This window comes from Sinocyclocheilus rhinocerous, unplaced genomic scaffold, assembly GCF_001515625.1.
Source record: "Sinocyclocheilus rhinocerous isolate Xijiao unplaced genomic scaffold, SAMN03320098_v1.1 scaffold370, whole genome shotgun sequence".
Lineage (NCBI taxonomy): Eukaryota > Metazoa > Chordata > Actinopteri > Cypriniformes > Cyprinidae > Sinocyclocheilus > Sinocyclocheilus rhinocerous.
The window spans coordinates 590,810-608,356 of NW_015670897.1; the positions used below are offsets into that span (position 1 = coordinate 590,810).

A 17,547-nucleotide genomic window follows, 5' to 3' on the forward strand; every position below is an offset into this window, starting at 1 on the left:
TAAGACCTTTTAAGGCCTGGTTTCACAAACGGTGCTTAGCTTAAGCCAGGACTAGACCTTAGTTAAATTAAGATATTTAAGCAACTTTTACAAAAATGCGTTAGAAGAAAACATTACAGGTGTGCATCTTGACACAGAACAGTGAAACTACTGACATATTTTAAGATAATGTCAGAGCAAGATATTTTCAGTTGAGACAGCTCAAACATGCATTTTAGTCTGGGACTAGCTTAAGCCTCGTCTGTGAAACCAGGGGTATGACCTTTTTAACTGTAGAAACCCTACTGACCATATATATATACTGTATATACACACACAAACAAAGTGTGAGTAATTTATCCATCATCAAACCATAATCGCTCCAAAAGTAAAACAGAAAATCATAAGACATGAAATAACAGACAATAACAGATAAGCAGTCACTAAAACAGCTGGTTATGAGTGTAGCCTTACAAACATGTGATTCATAAACTGATGCAAACTGTTTTCATGTTTTAACAGCCGTGTCTCTAGATCTGTAGATGACGTCTCTGCTCTTAAGCTCTCGCACCACACCTGAGAGACAAAACACAAAATCAACCTCATGTGAGTGATTTTCAGCAAAGGTTTTCACAGAAAATACACTGTAAAAAAAGATTGTGATTTTAACAGTAAAAGACTGTAAAAATGCTACAGTGAAAACCTGTTAACTGGTTAACAGTAAGTTTCCATACTATATACGGTGAATAAATGTAATTACATTTAATGTAATTTTACAGTAAAATACTGTTAAAAATACGGTTTTTGGAAGTGAAAAAGAAATTGGTTCATCATGTGACTTTCTCATCACCACCAGTTTTTGGTGGTTATCAGTGCATTACAATGGTTCAAAACAGATATTAACACTTCAATATTTTGGTTTATTAACATTACAGTTTATTTATTTGGTTTATTAACATCAGTTAATGAAATACGGTATTTTATTGTGAATTTAAGTTAAGTCTGTAAAACCTAAAATGTTGCGACCATATTTTTTTACCGTGAAGTTCTGGCAACCACAGCTGCCGGTATTTTACCGTAAATGTCACAGATTTTTTTTTACAGTGTACAAAATGTCCTTCATTTACAGTCATGAGAGAGCCATTCTGCTGAACGAGACCAAAATCGGACACTAACCTGGAGGTAACCGACCCGTTACCGTTACTGCATAGACACCTGGCTTGAAGTTACCTGAGAAAGACATCCACACTGTTACTGAACTGAGCTGAATAATGACTCTACTGCCTTTGTAAAGCTGCTTTATAGCTGTACTTGAAGTTGTTTCATAATTGATGAAACATTAACACTGCTATTTTCCTGTTTATTAATGTGAAGCGCCTTTGAAATCATCTGTATTGTGTAAAAGTGCTACATAAATAAATGTGAAATAAAAAGGAAGACCGAAATGAGTGAGGCAAGCAAAGCAACTCCACCTGCCTGCTTCTGAAGATCTCACAGGTGAAGTGCACGCAAATACTCACCGATTCTTTGCCATTTTGCCACCCAACTGTCCTCCGGGCTCATCATAGCAACAACACTATAATGAAGACATCACACATTAGTGCTCAAATGAAATCCAACATCCATGTGTGTTGTTTTTTTTTTAAAGAATAGTCGACTCAACAATGGATATTCTATCAGTTTTAACACACCTTAACTTTGCAAACCAGTGCAATTCTCTTTCCTAAGTTGCATGGGTTACTCTAATGGTGCTTTTTAAATGTGAATCACCGCCTGTTGTCATTACATGGACAAGAACAGCTCATACAATCTGCCAGATATCTCAGTTTTTGGTACATGGAAGAAAGCAAGCAAGCCATACAGGGGGAGTAAATGATGATCATGGAGTGAATTATCACTTTAACTCTAAGAAATGCCATTACGCACCCATCAAAAGAAGAGCTTGTGCATTCATAAACCATCTCTCGGTTGCCCTTCATCTGCAGGTATGATTCACAGTTATCACACCCGTCGTACTCAAACTGATCAATAGTCTGAAACCAGAGAAGATTATAGAGAAATGATATCAATCAAATATATTCAGTATTTCCTATGCAAACCACAGCTGGGCTGTAATTGTAATGCCTATGACTGTATTTAACAATATAATGTTTAATGTACATTGTATGACTGTAAGCAGCAGACACACACAAATACATACACTCACCATTGTATATTCATAACACGGCATTTCCATGTCCAAAAACATTATCGTGATAAGACAGAGAAAGCCTATCTATAGAGTTTCATACCAGCGTTATACTCATCTGCTCTGAATATCTAAATATGTACATGCATCAATGATGAAAGCATCTGTTTTGATAAATGTCTTGTTTACCTTGACAAGAGAGCACAGCAGACACGCTCTCAAATGACGCAGATCTTTCGGGACAGTCTCCAGAGACATTTCTGTTGCTTTGAATTTTTAAATTTTAAAAAATTAGTTATAGATGCCTCGGAACAACGATTGTTTCGACGAGTTCTTCTTCTTCTTCTTTGACGTTTTATGGCTGTTGGCAAACCAGCTTTAGGTGCATTTACTGCCACCTACTAGGATGGAGTGTGGAGCATTGACTTTAAAGGAAAAAACAAATTAGTAGTGATTCTTTAAATCCTGTTTATTAACTCTGTATCTTTGAGATACTTAAATAATATGTGAAACATTTCTATAGTCACATCTTTATTTAACAATTTCTGAAGTGAGATCTGATTTATTTCTATATGAAGTGCTTCTGTAAGTTGTACTCTTTCGTTGTCATATCCTTTACATTTTATTAAAATATGCTCAACTGTTTCAGGAAGATCACATTTAACACAAAGTCCAGACTCATGTTTTCCTATTATAAATAATGATTGATTAAGTGCAGTGTGTCCAATTCTAAGGCGAGATATTATGCGGTCTTCCTTGCTATTCCCAAAAATTCTCCTCTCATTTCCAACTGTTCTTTGAAAATTATATAAATGCCGTCCTTTATTCTCACCATCCCATTTACTTTGCCATATATCTTTTAATGCTTTTTTAATTAGCCCTTTTATTTCTAATTTACTCATTGGAACATTAAATTCTATGTCTGGATGTTTTAATGGAAAGAATCGCGCAGCGAATGACATTTATCCGTACAAAAGAGACAATTGTTTTTGTTTGTATTCTGAACAAACTTTGTAAAATGTCTGATAAAATGTTGAAGATTTACCACTCTTTAAACTTGATAGTGCTGAAAAAGAGTCTGAACATATGACTACTTCAGGTAGGCCTATATTAATGTCTTCAACCCACTTGAAGAGCCATTAATATGGCAATCATTTCTGTTGTATAAACTGATAGGTGATTAGATGTTCTTTTTGCTATTCTATACCTGAACCTTGGAACATATATTGCTGCTGCTGTGCGTCCTGTTTCAGGATCTTTAGATCCATCTGTATATATATGAGTTACTGATATATATTTCTGATCTAAATATTTCTGTACTATTGAATCTTTAGATTCTTGTCTGTTTTTATCATTTATACTCACTAAAACCTGAAGGTCAACTGCAGGCATTGGGAATAACCATGGAGGTGTTGTGCTATTCTTGATTTTTGAGCATTAATAAAAAAACACAAAAAAAAAACAACAACCGCACATTCGGCGACGAGTAATGACGTCACTGACACGCGCCGCTCGATCGTGATTTGAAATAGTTATTCATTTCTGGTCATATAATTAACTTGAAATATTAGTTTATTCAAATTCCGACCCTTACGGTGCATTTAGACAATTAATCTGTAGGTATGTTTGTGACCCGTGAGCTGCGTTGCCTGAAACAGTCTGAACTATATTCCAATGAGAACGCAAGAGTTTCATAAATGGAATTTATTTCATAAATTCATAATAGAAACCACAAATCCTATTAATTCCATAATGTTTGTTTTTTTAATATTCCATGATGTTTTAAAATATTTTTTTAAACAAAATGTGTTCTGATGCAATTGACTGTAAACGAACTGTACTGATCCCAGCAGCCACTAGAGGTCGCTATTAACCCGCCAGAGCTTAGAGGTCACGTGATCCTCATTCTGATGCGGTTTAAATGTGTTCCATATGTGAACACGCGCTTAACGGTTCCAGTAACGGCTGCGGTAGGCGATTGTAAATATAACGACACGTAAAGACGTTAATTATTCGATTTTCAATTAACAACGTTTCATAGTTTTTGACGATATACATGTATTGTGTTCACATTCAATTAAGATCACAACTTTAACTTCTAATGATCTGTTCAATCGAAGACGTATCTATTATGTAGCCTACTAATGACGTTTAAAAAAGTAATAATGTTGTTATTAAATGTTTATATTGAATTTGAATGATGTTTATGTGGTTTCCATCATCTGCAGGTCATTAATTGATTATTTGATTTGACCATGATGGATGTGGAGTTTGATAGGTCTCTTCTCAGAGTCCACATAAACTACAATAACTTCCCGGCTAAGTTGTGGCGTCTGATAAACAATCCCCAAAACAACTCAGTCTTCTGGAGCCCAAATGGAGAGAGCGTGATCGTCGACCAGCAGCGGTTCGAGGACGAGCTGCTGTCACCGGTCAAACAAGATGCTAAGCTGTTCAAGACCACCAACTTTACCAGCTTCATCCGGCAGCTCAACCTCTACGGCTTCCGGAAGGTTTATGACAGGTCCTTCAAGGACAGACGCCGCAACCTGCACCACTTCTACAATCCCTACTTCAAAAAGGGTCGGCCAGAACTTCTGGTCCATATGAAGAGGCTGACTATTAGTAACAAGGCCAAGATGGAGGCCGGAGAGCAGGTGACCTGTCGTCCCCCGCGCCGAAACCATCAGCAGTCTCAACACAACACAACAAATGAGAAAAGAGGCCAGTTTAACTTTCACACACTAGACTGAACAAAGTAAATATGAGTGGTGACAGCTCTCCTCAATACGGCACATGCATGTCTGGATGAGTTACACTTTTAATTGTTTATGTTGAGTATCATATGATGCATCAGGCTTTTATGGCTCATGATATAATGAGAATATGGAGTTAAAACACACTCAAACGGAGCAAAAAAATATGCAGTTTAGTGCAGATGCTCATATAAATCAACGAGATCTTTATAACAGTATAGCATACTTACATAAAATGATATAAATATCATTCATCACTCTATTTCTCCAGTAATATGTCTTAGTAAGATGAGATTGAAATGATCCAAACATATAATGCAATGCAATCCAGTGCTGATTGAGAGATGAAGAAATAAACGCTCCTCAAAAGCCTGATGATCATATTTGAGACGCACTGATTTTTCAAAAAAAAATTAAAGATTGATGGAGAATCAAGTAAAGCCGAGCTGCTTCAGGTCAGTAAGTGTTCATCTGGAAATATTACTGAAGTTATTCTTACATTTACTTTATAAAAATCGAAGCAAAAACAAAACAAAACACGTGCGTCCAAAACTTAATACAAATATTAATTTGTCAATACATCAAATGAGTTTTAGCATTTAATGAGATATGTAGTATATATATATATATTTAAAAATCAGTCTTTAGTGAAAATGCTTCAGTTCATAATTCAAAAGTATGTCGTTGGTTCTAAAGACACTGCAGTAATTATTATAGTGAAAACTTAAGTAAAGTAGTAAAATAGTTTTTTTTATATGGGTTTGGGTTTTTCCCATGAAACACGAACAGTGTTATCAACAAGTCAGTTCCAGTTTTTTCCATACATCAAATTCAGTTGGAATTTTGCTTGGTTCTTTATAAAAATGTATATTATATCAGGATTTGACTCTGGCCCTCATGCATGCTAACATAAAATGACACCTCTAGACTATCATAATTTACAGTCTTAGGAAGAAGTGCCAGAACTGACACCTCGAAAATAATTTTTTGTAGCTTTCAATGGTCTATAAACTTCTCAAAAGCTCCTTTATACTCGCTTCTTAGGTTGTGCAGTCCCGAATCAGCATTTCGGTTCTGTATCCCATCAGCAGAAGGGGTCTGACCGAAGCCCGATCCCTCCGTGCTCCTGGATCTTTCCTTACAGTGATGTGCCTCCCTTCTACTCTAACAAAGGCATCCCGGTTTCTGTCATTCGCCTCAATCCGTACAGCACTTCTCACAGGGTTCAGTCCGGTCCCGGCGGTCTGTTTCCACAGGAGCCTAAATATATACCTCAGCAGCTGTCCTATCCCTCTGGATTTTACTCGCCAGGTACTGACTTACTTTATCTTACAGTGCATTAAACTCATTTTCCACAGGAAAAGGACTCACATGTGTCTCCTCTGGAGTTTGAGAAGAGATCTCCACAGTGTCTCAAAATGTGCTCAGATCTGCAGAGATACCAACGTCCTCCTAATTTTAGGAGAAACATCGGAGACGAAACCGTTACTGTTGAGATTCTAGTCACTTATGAACGGACTGCACTGTATGTTCAATGGTTGTGTGTTTGTCTCGCTCTCAGTAGTTTGTCAGTGTTGCACTGCTGGTTTTGTTGAAGCAGATCGAGCAGGTGGAGATCAAACAGCTCTGCCATATTCACATTATGCTTATTACCCGGTGAGAAACATTACACAATTCATATGTGTCTGATCATTCATAACTATAAATAATTGCATCTGAATGAATCTCACAAAACTGTAAACAACATGTTCAGGTCATATTTTACTCCATATTACTTTTTGGAATACTTTTTGAATAAAACAATTTGTCAAAGAGATACAATATATATATATATATATATATATTTTTTTTTTTTTCAAAAGACCAAATAAAATATAAAAAATAATTTATTTTTATTCTGTTATATTATTGTTTTGCAATATTTATATTTAATATAATACAACAACACTTTCATTCTCATTACTCTAGCAGAACTATTCTGTGAGCCACCATCACAACAGCATCCAAACCGCAAACTGGCCCGCACACGTTACGGCTGAGTCTCAGAGGGGCGACGTGAACCTCGACAGGGTGTTCCAGATGGTGGATGAGTTCCAGGGTTTGCCCAACGTCCACATAGTCCGAGTGGGCACCCCTGTGAAAGGCCAGCACACCTCCAGCCCAACTCTCTACACTTTACCTGCTGCCTCTAAACCTGAACCTGACAGTCCTCAGAGCTCCAGGATAGACACTGCGGCATCCAGTCCTGTGAGAGACGAGCGTCCCTCTGCCATGGCCTGCAGTGTGGGCACGCAATACATCAAACTGGAGTCTGAGGGACATGAAGTTGAGAAGCAAGGAGCCAGCCAACTCAAAGAAGATGATTCAGCATCTCTGGAGGCCTTAAAAAAGGTCAAAAGACACTATCATCTTAGTTGCTCTTTAAGTGTGTGTTGTTGTTTTAGCTAAAGATACAGTATGACAAAATTAAAATTGAGCCTTCATGGATTGATGCTATAACTCAATACTCTGTGATCAGGCTGCTACAGATCAGAAAGTGACTCAGGAAAGCATCAGAAACTGAGAGCAGAGCAAGACTCACTGCAGCTGCTTTAGGTAGGACAGTTTCAGATTATATCACACCCTCAAATTATGTTTTTACACAATCATTCAGATTTTTTTATTGTACATTTTTATGACTTTATGGTTGTTATGATCCACAGAAGACAGGCAGGATTCATCAGCATATGCAAATGACAAGCATCATAAAGTTATTATTTAATTAATAGTATTTATTATTAATGATAAATAAAGTATTATTATTAGTTATATGAGTTATTTACAGTATTTTAAAAATTGTATGAACTATTTAAGAAAGTTTTGAAGATTTGAAGTAGTGTTAAGTTTATATTGCATGCTGTTTTTTTTTTTTTGAAGTTGTTTTTGCACAAAAGTTTCTGACTAATTTTAATGGCAGATGCTTAAAATGTCTTCAGTGAATGTGATATTATTTATCTTATATATATATATATATATATATATATATTCTTAAATTATTTATCTTATATTTCAGTATTCATAAGCATCAATATATAATTTATTTTTTTTCATTGTAGCACAAGAGTGAAAGTTAGATTTTAATAGCTTTGAATGAACTGATTTGTTTTCAGCTTTTTTGAATTTGAATAAATGCAAAGCAAGTGAAATCCCTGATAAAGGCTGAATGTGTGTCATTGCTGTGTTTTCTGTTATTTTGACTGCTCAGATAATTATATTTTTTATATTATTATATTATAAAGCAGCTCAAGTCATGATAGATGTCCGGTCAGGGGCGTCAGACAGGGGGTAATAATGGAACTGAGTAACAGGGGTCCATGATTTTGTGGGGGTCCCATAGCAAATTCAGTGCACAGAGCCCAGAATTCCTAACGATGGCCCTGTGTCCAGTAAAATAAATCCTCATTTCCCTAAGGACTTTATTTTAAAATGACCTATAATTTAATTAATAGTTAAGTATACCATTAAATTAGGAGACAATACAATTAGATTCTGCAGCTGAAGTATGTTACTCTATTATTTAGTGTAATTAACCTTTTTTTTTTTTGCCCTCTGACAAATTGTAGTCACTCAATTTAACTACAGAAAGGCCTACTGTAAATAAAAACCTGTCTTCCATTTGTTTTTGTCTGTTTTGCGCAAATCAACATCCCTAAAAAGACAAATCCAAAATACTAGTTTTCAACATCTGATTTTGATTTTAAAGGAATAGTTCACTCAAAAATAAAAATTGCAGAAAATCTATTCACCCTCACTGGCTATGGGCCTGTATTTTAGTCAGAAGCAACAGTTTGAAGTTAAAGTCTTAAAGATAGATTTGTTTCTTTTGGCTTCTCAAGACATTAACTGATGAACTGGAGTTGTGTGGATTATTGTGATGTTTTTATCAGCTGTTTGGACTCTCATTCTGACGGCACCCATTCACTGCAGAGCATCCATTGCTGAGACACTGATGCAATGCTACATTTCTCCAAATCTGTTTGCATTAACAAATTCATCTACTTGTTGGATGGCCTGAGCGTGAATACGTTTATAGCAAATTTTCAGTTTTGGGTGAACTATTCCTTTCACATGGCTGTCATTATACATGCAATAGAGGGATAATAATTATTCAGTCATAAGTCCATTGCATTTTACAAGGTTATTATGAAGCTTACAGTTGTTACACTGATGATTATATTCATGGTATGCTTAGAAAATCAGTTTTGGCATCCAGCATCGTTCTGTAATTCTGATGTTTCTCCAGTGATGTCAGCTAGAGGGCGTAGTGTGTGTGTGATGTGTGTGCATGTTTTTCTATCCCGATGGGGACTTAAACCTGAATACACACCGACTCATGGGGACTCGTGTCACCGTGGGGACCTAAATTGAAATCCCCATGGGGAAACAAGCTTATAAATCATACAGAATGAGTTTTTCTGAGAATGTAAAAATGCAGAAAGTTTGGTGTGAGCGGTAGGTTTAGGTGTAGGGTCGGTGTAGAGCGATAGAATATGCGGTTTGTACAGTATAAAAACCATTACGCCTATGGAGAGTCCCCACAGGGATAGTAAAACCAGACGTGTGTGTGTGTGTGTGTGTGTGCGCGCGCGTTTAATGGGTCGGATAAGTTCTGCTCCACCCTCGCTGACAGTCAGCAGGTACACGCACGCTAGCTCACACTCGCGTTCACTCTCAACTTTAAACTTTTCCAGCGTTCCTGCAGTTCGGATCAACAGCACTGAGGCTTCGGGACAGCGCGTGCGGATTCTACACTTGAAGTGACTGGATTTCTCGACATGGATCTGTGGAGATGTAATCTGAGTCGAACAGGTTTGTGAAGTCTTAATTCATTTAGGAACATGGGAATGAGTAAAACGGCTCCCTCCTGACTGTTTTCGATCGCTCCCGCGAAGTTCTTGTTTTAGCTGGATAATGTTTTTTTTCCCCCCGTCGCATCTTTTTTTATGTTGGACCGCATGGGAAACATTTCCAGGCGTTCACAGTGGGATTGTTACGCGTGTTTTCTACGGCTTGATCAGAGTGGAATAACTGAGACATTGTTGCATTGCTGAATACGGTGATTCTGCTACAACCTGCTACATTCTGGAATGTTTGGAATCCTTTGAAGTGGACGCGGCGCACCGCACAATAATTGAGTCATTATGACGTCACGTTATCAATCACGACGCGCGGGATGCCACGGGGAAATCGGCAATATCATTGAAATGACCTTTAGGCGATCATATTAAACTCTTTTTGTGGTTTAAATCAATGCTCGCGCCAGGAGGCTGCCCGCTGTCAATCACTCTGTCAGTCATGTTCTGTCAGTGATACAGGCCAGTCACCAACTGAAGTTCCATTAAATTGTTAATAATATTTTATTTCAAATCTCAACCCTGCTGAGCTTAAAAAAAAAAGCACTAAAAAAAACTACCCACTCTAAAAGCCGCTGTGTTTTTTTGGACAGTTTCAGTGACCTCTAAGGATTCTCCTGCCTTTTATCTGAGCTCTGATTGGACGGATAGCTTTGTGGACAGTGCATAATGTATGGCCGGGGCCCGCCGCTGCAGCCAGGACAATGAGGGTTCCTGTGCGGCGATTGTCCGGGCTCTGGCCGTGGCTGCTCATGGCTGTCTTGCAGGTGGCGTTGGGCCACACGGGCCTGGAACTAGCCGCTGCTGTGGAGTCCGAACGCTCCGCACCCCGAGCCATGATCAAGGTGTCACTGCTGAAACAGGAGCCCACCAGCAAGCCAATCACCCTAGAAGGGGTGTTCGCCGGGGGCAGCGCAGGCTATGCTGAAGGGAAACTGATGCAGGTAAGAGCTGGAAGATGTTTTCAGGTTTTTTTATGCAATGCATTGGACTGATGATCTTTGTTGGCATCTTCTTGGAATTTTCCATTCTTTGTAGTGGAAAAAGGTTCTTTAGATTATTAAAATGTTCTTTATACTGGGAAAAATGGTTCAAGAACTGTTCACTGAAAGGTTCTTGAAATGGAGGTTCTATTGCATTGCTGCGAAAACCCCTTTATAGAGTCTAGGTAACAACGCAGGATCTGTAAGGGAATACAGTTGTGTATCTCATGCATCTTTGCTCTTGGAGGCTTTAACTGGCAGACATTGGCATTAAAAAGTATTTGGACTCTTTTGACATTGTCTGAATGTCAGTGCATTAGATGTTAGATCAAAGCAAGTGTAATTTATTGTAAAGAAACCGCACAAGCACATTCATTTTTGACTATTTTTTGGCGCCACTGTAGATGTTTTGTCATATAGTACCAGAAAACAGTTCTTTGCATGATCATTTTGGTCTTGGGGGATTTAACTGGCAGACAGTGACCCTAAAAAGTATTTGGACAACTGAGCAACACTTAAAACTGTTTGAATGTCAATGCATTATTGTTAGAGCAAAGCAAGTGGCACTTGTTCTAAAGAAACCGCACATGCATGCTCTTCTAGCAAAACGGTTAACAAATTAAAAATGCAATAACTTTCTGTTTATTTTGGACTTTTCATTTGAATTTTTAGGCCGTGATACAAGTCATGTAGTACCAGAAACACCAACAATTCTTTGCATGATCACTTTCGGTCTTGGAAGCTTTAACTTGCAGACAGTGAATGTAAAAAGTATTTGGACACCTAAAACTGTCCGAATGTCATTGCATTAGATATTAGAACAAAGAAAGTGTAATTTGTCACTCTTCTAACAAAACATTTGGCAGAATAAATGCAATCACATTCTGCTTATTTCAAACTATTATATTTCATAATTTTGTGGCCACTATAGATGTTTTGTCACATAGTACCAGAAACGCCAACAACTCTTTGCATGATCAATAACATAGAAGTCTATAGAGTTTGCTGATGGCATAGTGTACATGTTGTCGTCTTGCATGCAGAATCACTCACCTGGGAAGTCATCGAATGCATCTGTGTGAGTGCCAAGAACCGCCCGGGTCTTATTGGAGCTGAAAGATTTGTGGTGTTGTAAACTGTTAGGTCTGTTCTCTGAGGCCATACTGCCAGATGTTCGGGCTTTGAAGGCTGCGAGTTCTGCGATTCTCTGCAAGAGCCATCCAGATCAAGCCAGAGGGGATGCACTAACTGTAAATGGATCTTGAAAGCCTTTATCCCTGTGGGAAAGAGTTATTGCATCATAAAAATAAACTAAAACCGATTTCTTGTTAGTGCAGTGCGTGTTTGTGATCAGCTTGATGAGGTTGCGTTTGAATTTGACAGCAGTTCACATTAAGAGATGATTGCTTCATTAGACACGGATGAAGAAAAGTGTTTCTGGAGATTTGTTTTATTGGCAAAATGCATTTAGCTTCTCTGTTCGGTTGCAAGTTGTAGCTACATTTTTGCTTTATCTGAAGAAAGTGTGAGCGGTGTGAGTGCAAAATGCGCTGTGTTGTGGGTGGTTGCTAAGGTGTTCTGAGTGGTTGCTAGGTGGTTTCTTACTGTTTCAAGTGAGGAAAGTCCACCCTCAAATCTCTGTGATATTCTGGCCTCTCTTCAGTGTAAGTCTGAGAGTTTATTTAGGCTGTTTTATCAAAATCACAAATGTTTTGAGGTGTTATTCATGCCGCCGGTAACTAGTATCTACATGCAAAGTGTAAATTATGAATGCAAGCCTGTGCAAAAGAACATTGTGGGTTTGTAACTCAAAGGTTGAAAGTTCAAGCTCTGTAAAGGGTGTTTTGTGAACTGTGTCGAGTCGCTGAAGGCGGCAGTTGTATTTGAGCGAGTGCTTTGCATTGGTTAAGAAACATCCGCTGAGTAGAACTAATTATCAGACAGATAATGCATGCACGTTTGTTTGATTTACAGAAGGGTATCAGTCTCTTGCTTATAGAGAGCGTGTCGAACAGACAGATGCTTTTTGTTGCAGCGCCAACCTGTTGAAACAGGCCTGGCTTGCTTTGGCGCATTGTCCTCCTGCATAATGTTCCCTTCCTCTAGGGGACAAAGTGATAGAAGCAGGTGGGGGTAGGGGGAAGTTTCTATCTTTTCTTCCCTCACTTTTTCCTTTGGCCAGCCCACATGAATTCAACATTACGGCTTTTATCTACTGCTGGGAAGAATGATATCCAATGATCTACTGTATAGCATGTTTGTATGCAGTGCATCCAATTATGGAGTGCACTAGGGCTGGACGAATTATGTCTCTATATTTTTTGGTCTTTTGACTATTTGATATATAAATCTGGATATTTATATGTATTTGCTTTGAAATTGCTTGGGGTTTTTAATTAAATTTTTGCTATTTAGATTCAAAAGTGTTTAATTTTAAAAAGTAACATACAGTAAAAATCTAGTTAAAATAATAATAAATGCATGTTTTCCACAATGTTTTACAACACATGACCACAAGGAAAAATAAATCTAAAACTATATACTTTTAATCTTTTAATAAATATCTGGAAAATGTTATTTACTTGCTTTGTGTGTGTGTGTGTGTGTGTGTGTGTGTGTGTATATCCCAATACCGTGTTTGGAAAGAAAATGATGTGTAGGCGGAACCCCCTAAAGGGAATAAATACGAGATGGGAGGAAAATATATATTTTAATATTTTTCCTCGCAGTTATATAATTGGGTAATTATACTACATATATATTTCGGCATCAGGGAGCCGCTATTATACCTGGCATTGAAACTGGCATCATGCTTTTGAATGCACGATCACTTTTAGTTTCACTTTCACTTTTCGAGATTTGCGATTGCACGTACTCCGTTTATACTATGGAGCGGCAGTAACTGCCACACATTTTACAAGATTATATGTTTGTCAGTGGTACTGACAGATCATTCGCCATCGTCCTCATTCATCTCTCCTTACTCTGTTTATGTGGTAAGTAAAATTTTATGTACTGTAGGATGTACCAGGCAACCGTTACACCGTGTCTACACCGGACGCGACAGTTGTCTGGTCGCGCCGCGCCGCATCAGCTAAAGTCTGTCTACACTGGACGCGCGACAAAGCGACCGTTGAAAATCATTTGAAATTTGTGTCAGCACGTCATAAATAGAACGCGGCAGCAGTTTACTGTCGGGGATTTGTTGTGTCGCGCCGCATCCAGTGTAGACAGCATCACTGATTATAATAAGTTCTATAGACTGATCTATAAATAATAAATCTCTATTATAGATCAGTGGTTCTATAGTATTTTGTCGCGCCGTGCCACTCGCGTCCGGTGTAGACGCAGTGTTAGGAATATATATATATTTGTCCATTGTTGCTATTTACATTCAAAATGTTTAATATAAAAAGTAACATATGGTGAAAATCTAGTTAAAATAATCAGGGCTTGTTTTCCCACCACATTTTTCACCAAATGAACAATACAATATTTTTGATATCTAGATTTTGTTTTTCTTAAACTGTATCTTTTTTTTTCTAAGTTTTAATAAATATTTGAACATTTATATGTGTTTGCTTTTAAATAGTTTTTACATTAAAATACATTAAAAATCTTGTTAAATTAATCAAGGCCCAATCATGTTTTTCACCAAATGAACAGAAGGAAGAACATTATATTTTTCTTCTAAAACAATGTACATTTTTTAAACGATTAAATACAGTAAAAATCTAATAAAAAAATTTCAAGACCTGTTTTCCACAACATTTTTCACCAAATGAAAAGAATATTTTTCTAGACATTTTTTCTAAAACTTTTTTCGATCTTTTAATAAATAAAAATTCTGCTTGTAGTGATGACACTACTGAAAGGTTAAATTATTGTCCAGCCCTAATACTGATATTGAATTATTGTCCAGCCCTAGTCTAATGATGATCTTTTAGCCAAATAAAAAGTGCATTAAAATCATTATGATGTTCAGTGTTGCTTAATTTTATATTTCCAGTCAAATACATGGTGAAGTTACTGTTATTATTACCATTGTATATTTGTTAATATTACTCATGTAGCCTCATCTCAATTTGCACATCTGTTACTGTTGCTGCTGCTGTTGTTATGTAGTTGCACTCAATTTGCACATGTTACTGCACTATTGTTTTTTGCACATAAGTTAATACTGTACATTCACATATGTAGATACCATATACATAGTCTATATTTCTATTTTCACATTCTATATTTCTACTCTATACTCGCATATATAGATACACATGGACTATATTTCTATTTTTTCATAGTCTATATTCCTACTACTGCAGCATAGTTTTTATTATTATGTTTCTTACATTGTATGTATGTATGCGTGTATAGTTTGTGTATAGCTTTGCACTGTCTTGGCATTCATTGTGGACAGCAAAGTAAGAATTTCATTGCTCAGGGAAACTTGTTTTCCTCACTGGGCATATGACCATAAACGCTTTAAATCCTTGAATCCTTGAGGGTTCCATATATGTCACCTGGCCCTAAAGTCTATGGTTCATTTGCCTCCGTATTGAACTCCAGACTGAACGAAGTGAAGCAACAGCCTGCCTCTTTAAGTTAAGTGTGCTGGATTAGTGCTTTTCCAGGCATGTCTGCCTTCGCTGTCCTAGGGCGGCTCTGAATTCGCCGCGTTGAGGATGACAGCCAGTTTTCATAACCACCAGTAATTACACATCTCCCATCCCATTTGATCTTCCTTAGCATGTTGTTTCTCCAGGCCACAGGTTGGCGAGCGGTGTTACCCAAATTTGACTGGCTTTTCTGGGCCGGTCGGCGGATCACAGGCAGAGAAAAACAAGATCAGACATGATGGTGGAAATGTTTTATTTAAGGAGAAATGGTCTCTCGGCGCAGCCACTGGTCTTTAATGGAGGCCGATCATACGTGCTCTGTTTATTTTGCATTACAAATGTGCAATTTGATTTGACACAAGTGGTACCTTTTGCTGTTTAAACCAAAAATATATTATATTTTAGATGTATATCATTCTAATATTACAGTTCACACAGTTACTATTTGTATGTCAGTAAGACGCATGTCATGAAGTCCTTTTTATATATATATATATATAATATATATATATATCTCGTTCTAATATTCCAGTACAGACGTACTATTTGTACGTCAGTAAGACGTATGACATGAAGTCTTTTTACCACACCGATTTTCTTTCATAACTATCCATATGCATAGCGTAACAACTTAAAAAAAAAAAACACCAAAGACTTGTCTTTAGTGTTGTTTATGCCAACAAAGCAACATAGCGACCCCCAAAATGTATTTAAATATGGAATAAATATTATAAATTAGGAAGCTTGTTTCCCCCACAGGATAAAAACAAGGTTATTATGACTTTATCTCACAAATCAGACTTTTTTCCCCACAACTCTGTTTATATTTCACAATTCTGAGAAAAAAAGGAGAGATATAAACTCAGAATTGCAAGATATTAACTCGCAATTGCAAGAAAAAAGGCTGAATTGTGATGTAAAAAGTCACAATTACCTTTTTTATTTTGTTGTGGAAACAAAACAATTAAGAAAAAAGTCAGAATTGTGAGAGAAAAAGTCGCAGCTAAGTTTTTCTAATTTCGTTTTGGTGAAACAAAACAGAATTGCGAGAGGAAAAAAAGTCAGAATTGAGTTGACCCTTCGCTGGGAGTTTGATTGACAGGCGATCTGACCAATCATAACACAGAATCTGCTATTTTGTCCGACAAACAAACCAGACTGGAGAGTAGATTAATGTCGGTGGACTTCAACTTGAAAAATGGTGTGTATTGGCGTCTTTCTGCGGTTGAAACCAGATACCTTCTGATGTTCACTCATGTTTATTTTGTGCTATAACTAGTAAAGAGGAAGAGATGATCGGTTCACGTGCCGCTTGAACTGAGACGCTACAGTGGTCTGTCACCACACATTAAAGAGCCACAAAATGGCATTTATTGTTTGAATTTCTTAAAAAATTAACAAAATTAGAAAGCTGATACTTGCTCTGTCTTGTCTGTTGGCACGTTGTCAGTTTCCTATTTGCTCCGCCGTGTATTTTTCACTGCGTGAGAACATGGTGTGTGGCTTGAGAGCGCCATGGCTGGTCGGACGTAGCAACGGTAACTAAGGGGGGGGCGGGTCTTTGCGAAGGGTCCGTTATGAGAAGTCACAACTGCGTTTTTAAAAATATTTTGTGGAAACAATACAGAATTGCAAGGGAAAATGTCAGAATTGAGAGATAAAAAGTCGCAATTATCTTTTTTTTTATTTCCTTGCAGAAGCAAAACAGAATTGCGAGGAGGAAAACATTGGACTTGTGAGATAAAAAGTCAAAAATTTTTTATTTCATTGCAGAAATAAAACGGAATTACAAGAAAAGTCTGAATTGTGAGAAGTCACAATTTTTTTTATTTATTTATTTTTTATTCTTTGGTGGAAACGGGCTTCCATATTTAAATGTCAGGATGTATTGCATTGCATTAAATAAAAAAAAACATCAAAGCATTTATTGTAAAGAAGATGCACATGCACACTTAAGCAAAACAAAAATGCAATGACACATTTGGACACTTCAGTCACTCTTATGTTTTCGATGCAAGGAGGCCAGTGTTGAGGGAAGAATTTATTTCCAAATGTTTGACTCCATGATTCTGAATCTAGCAGTGGCTGTGAGGGTCCGGTTTGAGCCTCTGGTGGGTCAATTAAATGATGCTA

General features: G+C 37.3%; 3 protein-coding genes across 3 annotated transcripts in view; 2 read left to right on the forward strand and 1 right to left on the reverse strand.

Moving 5' to 3' along the window:
- Window positions 1–197: 197 nt before the first annotated feature.
- On the reverse strand, window positions 198–2,512 carry supt4h1 (SPT4 homolog, DSIF elongation factor subunit). Its single transcript, XM_016546288.1, has 5 exons — window positions 2,357–2,512; window positions 1,906–2,012; window positions 1,500–1,555; window positions 1,156–1,209; window positions 198–555 (listed from the first exon to the last, which is right to left on the reverse strand). Exons 1-5 carry the CDS (start codon window positions 2,423–2,425, stop codon window positions 488–490), a joined length of 354 nt encoding a protein of 117 aa, XP_016401774.1. The 5' UTR covers window positions 2,426–2,512; the 3' UTR covers window positions 198–487.
- Window positions 2,513–4,425: 1,913 nt separating this feature from the next.
- hsf5 (heat shock transcription factor family member 5) lies at window positions 4,426–7,486 on the forward strand. The gene is made up of 5 exons (XM_016546281.1): window positions 4,426–4,891; window positions 5,968–6,234; window positions 6,488–6,579; window positions 6,895–7,314; window positions 7,442–7,486. The coding sequence occupies exons 1-5, from the start codon at window positions 4,426–4,428 to the stop codon at window positions 7,484–7,486; spliced, it is 1,290 nt and encodes a 429-aa protein (XP_016401767.1).
- A 3,004-nt stretch (window positions 7,487–10,490) lies between these two features.
- Window positions 10,491–17,547, forward strand: part of LOC107734348 (E3 ubiquitin-protein ligase RNF43-like) — a 121,202-nt gene continuing 114,145 nt past the window's right edge. Inside the window, exon 1 of the mRNA XM_016546283.1 lies at window positions 10,491–10,759. Coding sequence (XP_016401769.1) covers window positions 10,520–10,759 — 240 coding nt within the window. The 5' untranslated portion in view covers window positions 10,491–10,519. The remainder of the gene's footprint in view (window positions 10,760–17,547) is intronic.

What these genes read in the sequence shown, in the direction of transcription:
- hsf5 (XM_016546281.1), top strand. Translation starts at nt 4,426, where the DNA reads ATGGATGTGGAGTTTGATAGGTCTCTTCTCAGAGTCCACATAAACTAC. An exon ending in CACAACAAATGAGAAAAGAG is followed by an intron (nt 4,892 to 5,967) that starts GCCAGTTTAACT and finishes CTCGCTTCTTAG; the next exon opens with GTTGTGCAGTCCCGAATCAG. An exon ending in CACATTATGCTTATTACCCG is followed by an intron (nt 6,580 to 6,894) that starts GTGAGAAACATT and finishes TTACTCTAGCAG; the next exon opens with AACTATTCTGTGAGCCACCA.
- supt4h1 (XM_016546288.1), bottom strand. Translation starts at nt 2,425, where the DNA reads ATGTCTCTGGAGACTGTCCCGAAAGATCTGCGTCATTTGAGAGCGTGT. An exon ending in TGCTGTGCTCTCTTGTCAAG is followed by an intron (nt 2,013 to 2,356) that starts GTAAACAAGACA and finishes CTCTGGTTTCAG; the next exon opens with ACTATTGATCAGTTTGAGTA. An exon ending in GGCAAAATGGCAAAGAATCG is followed by an intron (nt 1,210 to 1,499) that starts GTGAGTATTTGC and finishes TGTCTTTCTCAG; the next exon opens with GTAACTTCAAGCCAGGTGTC.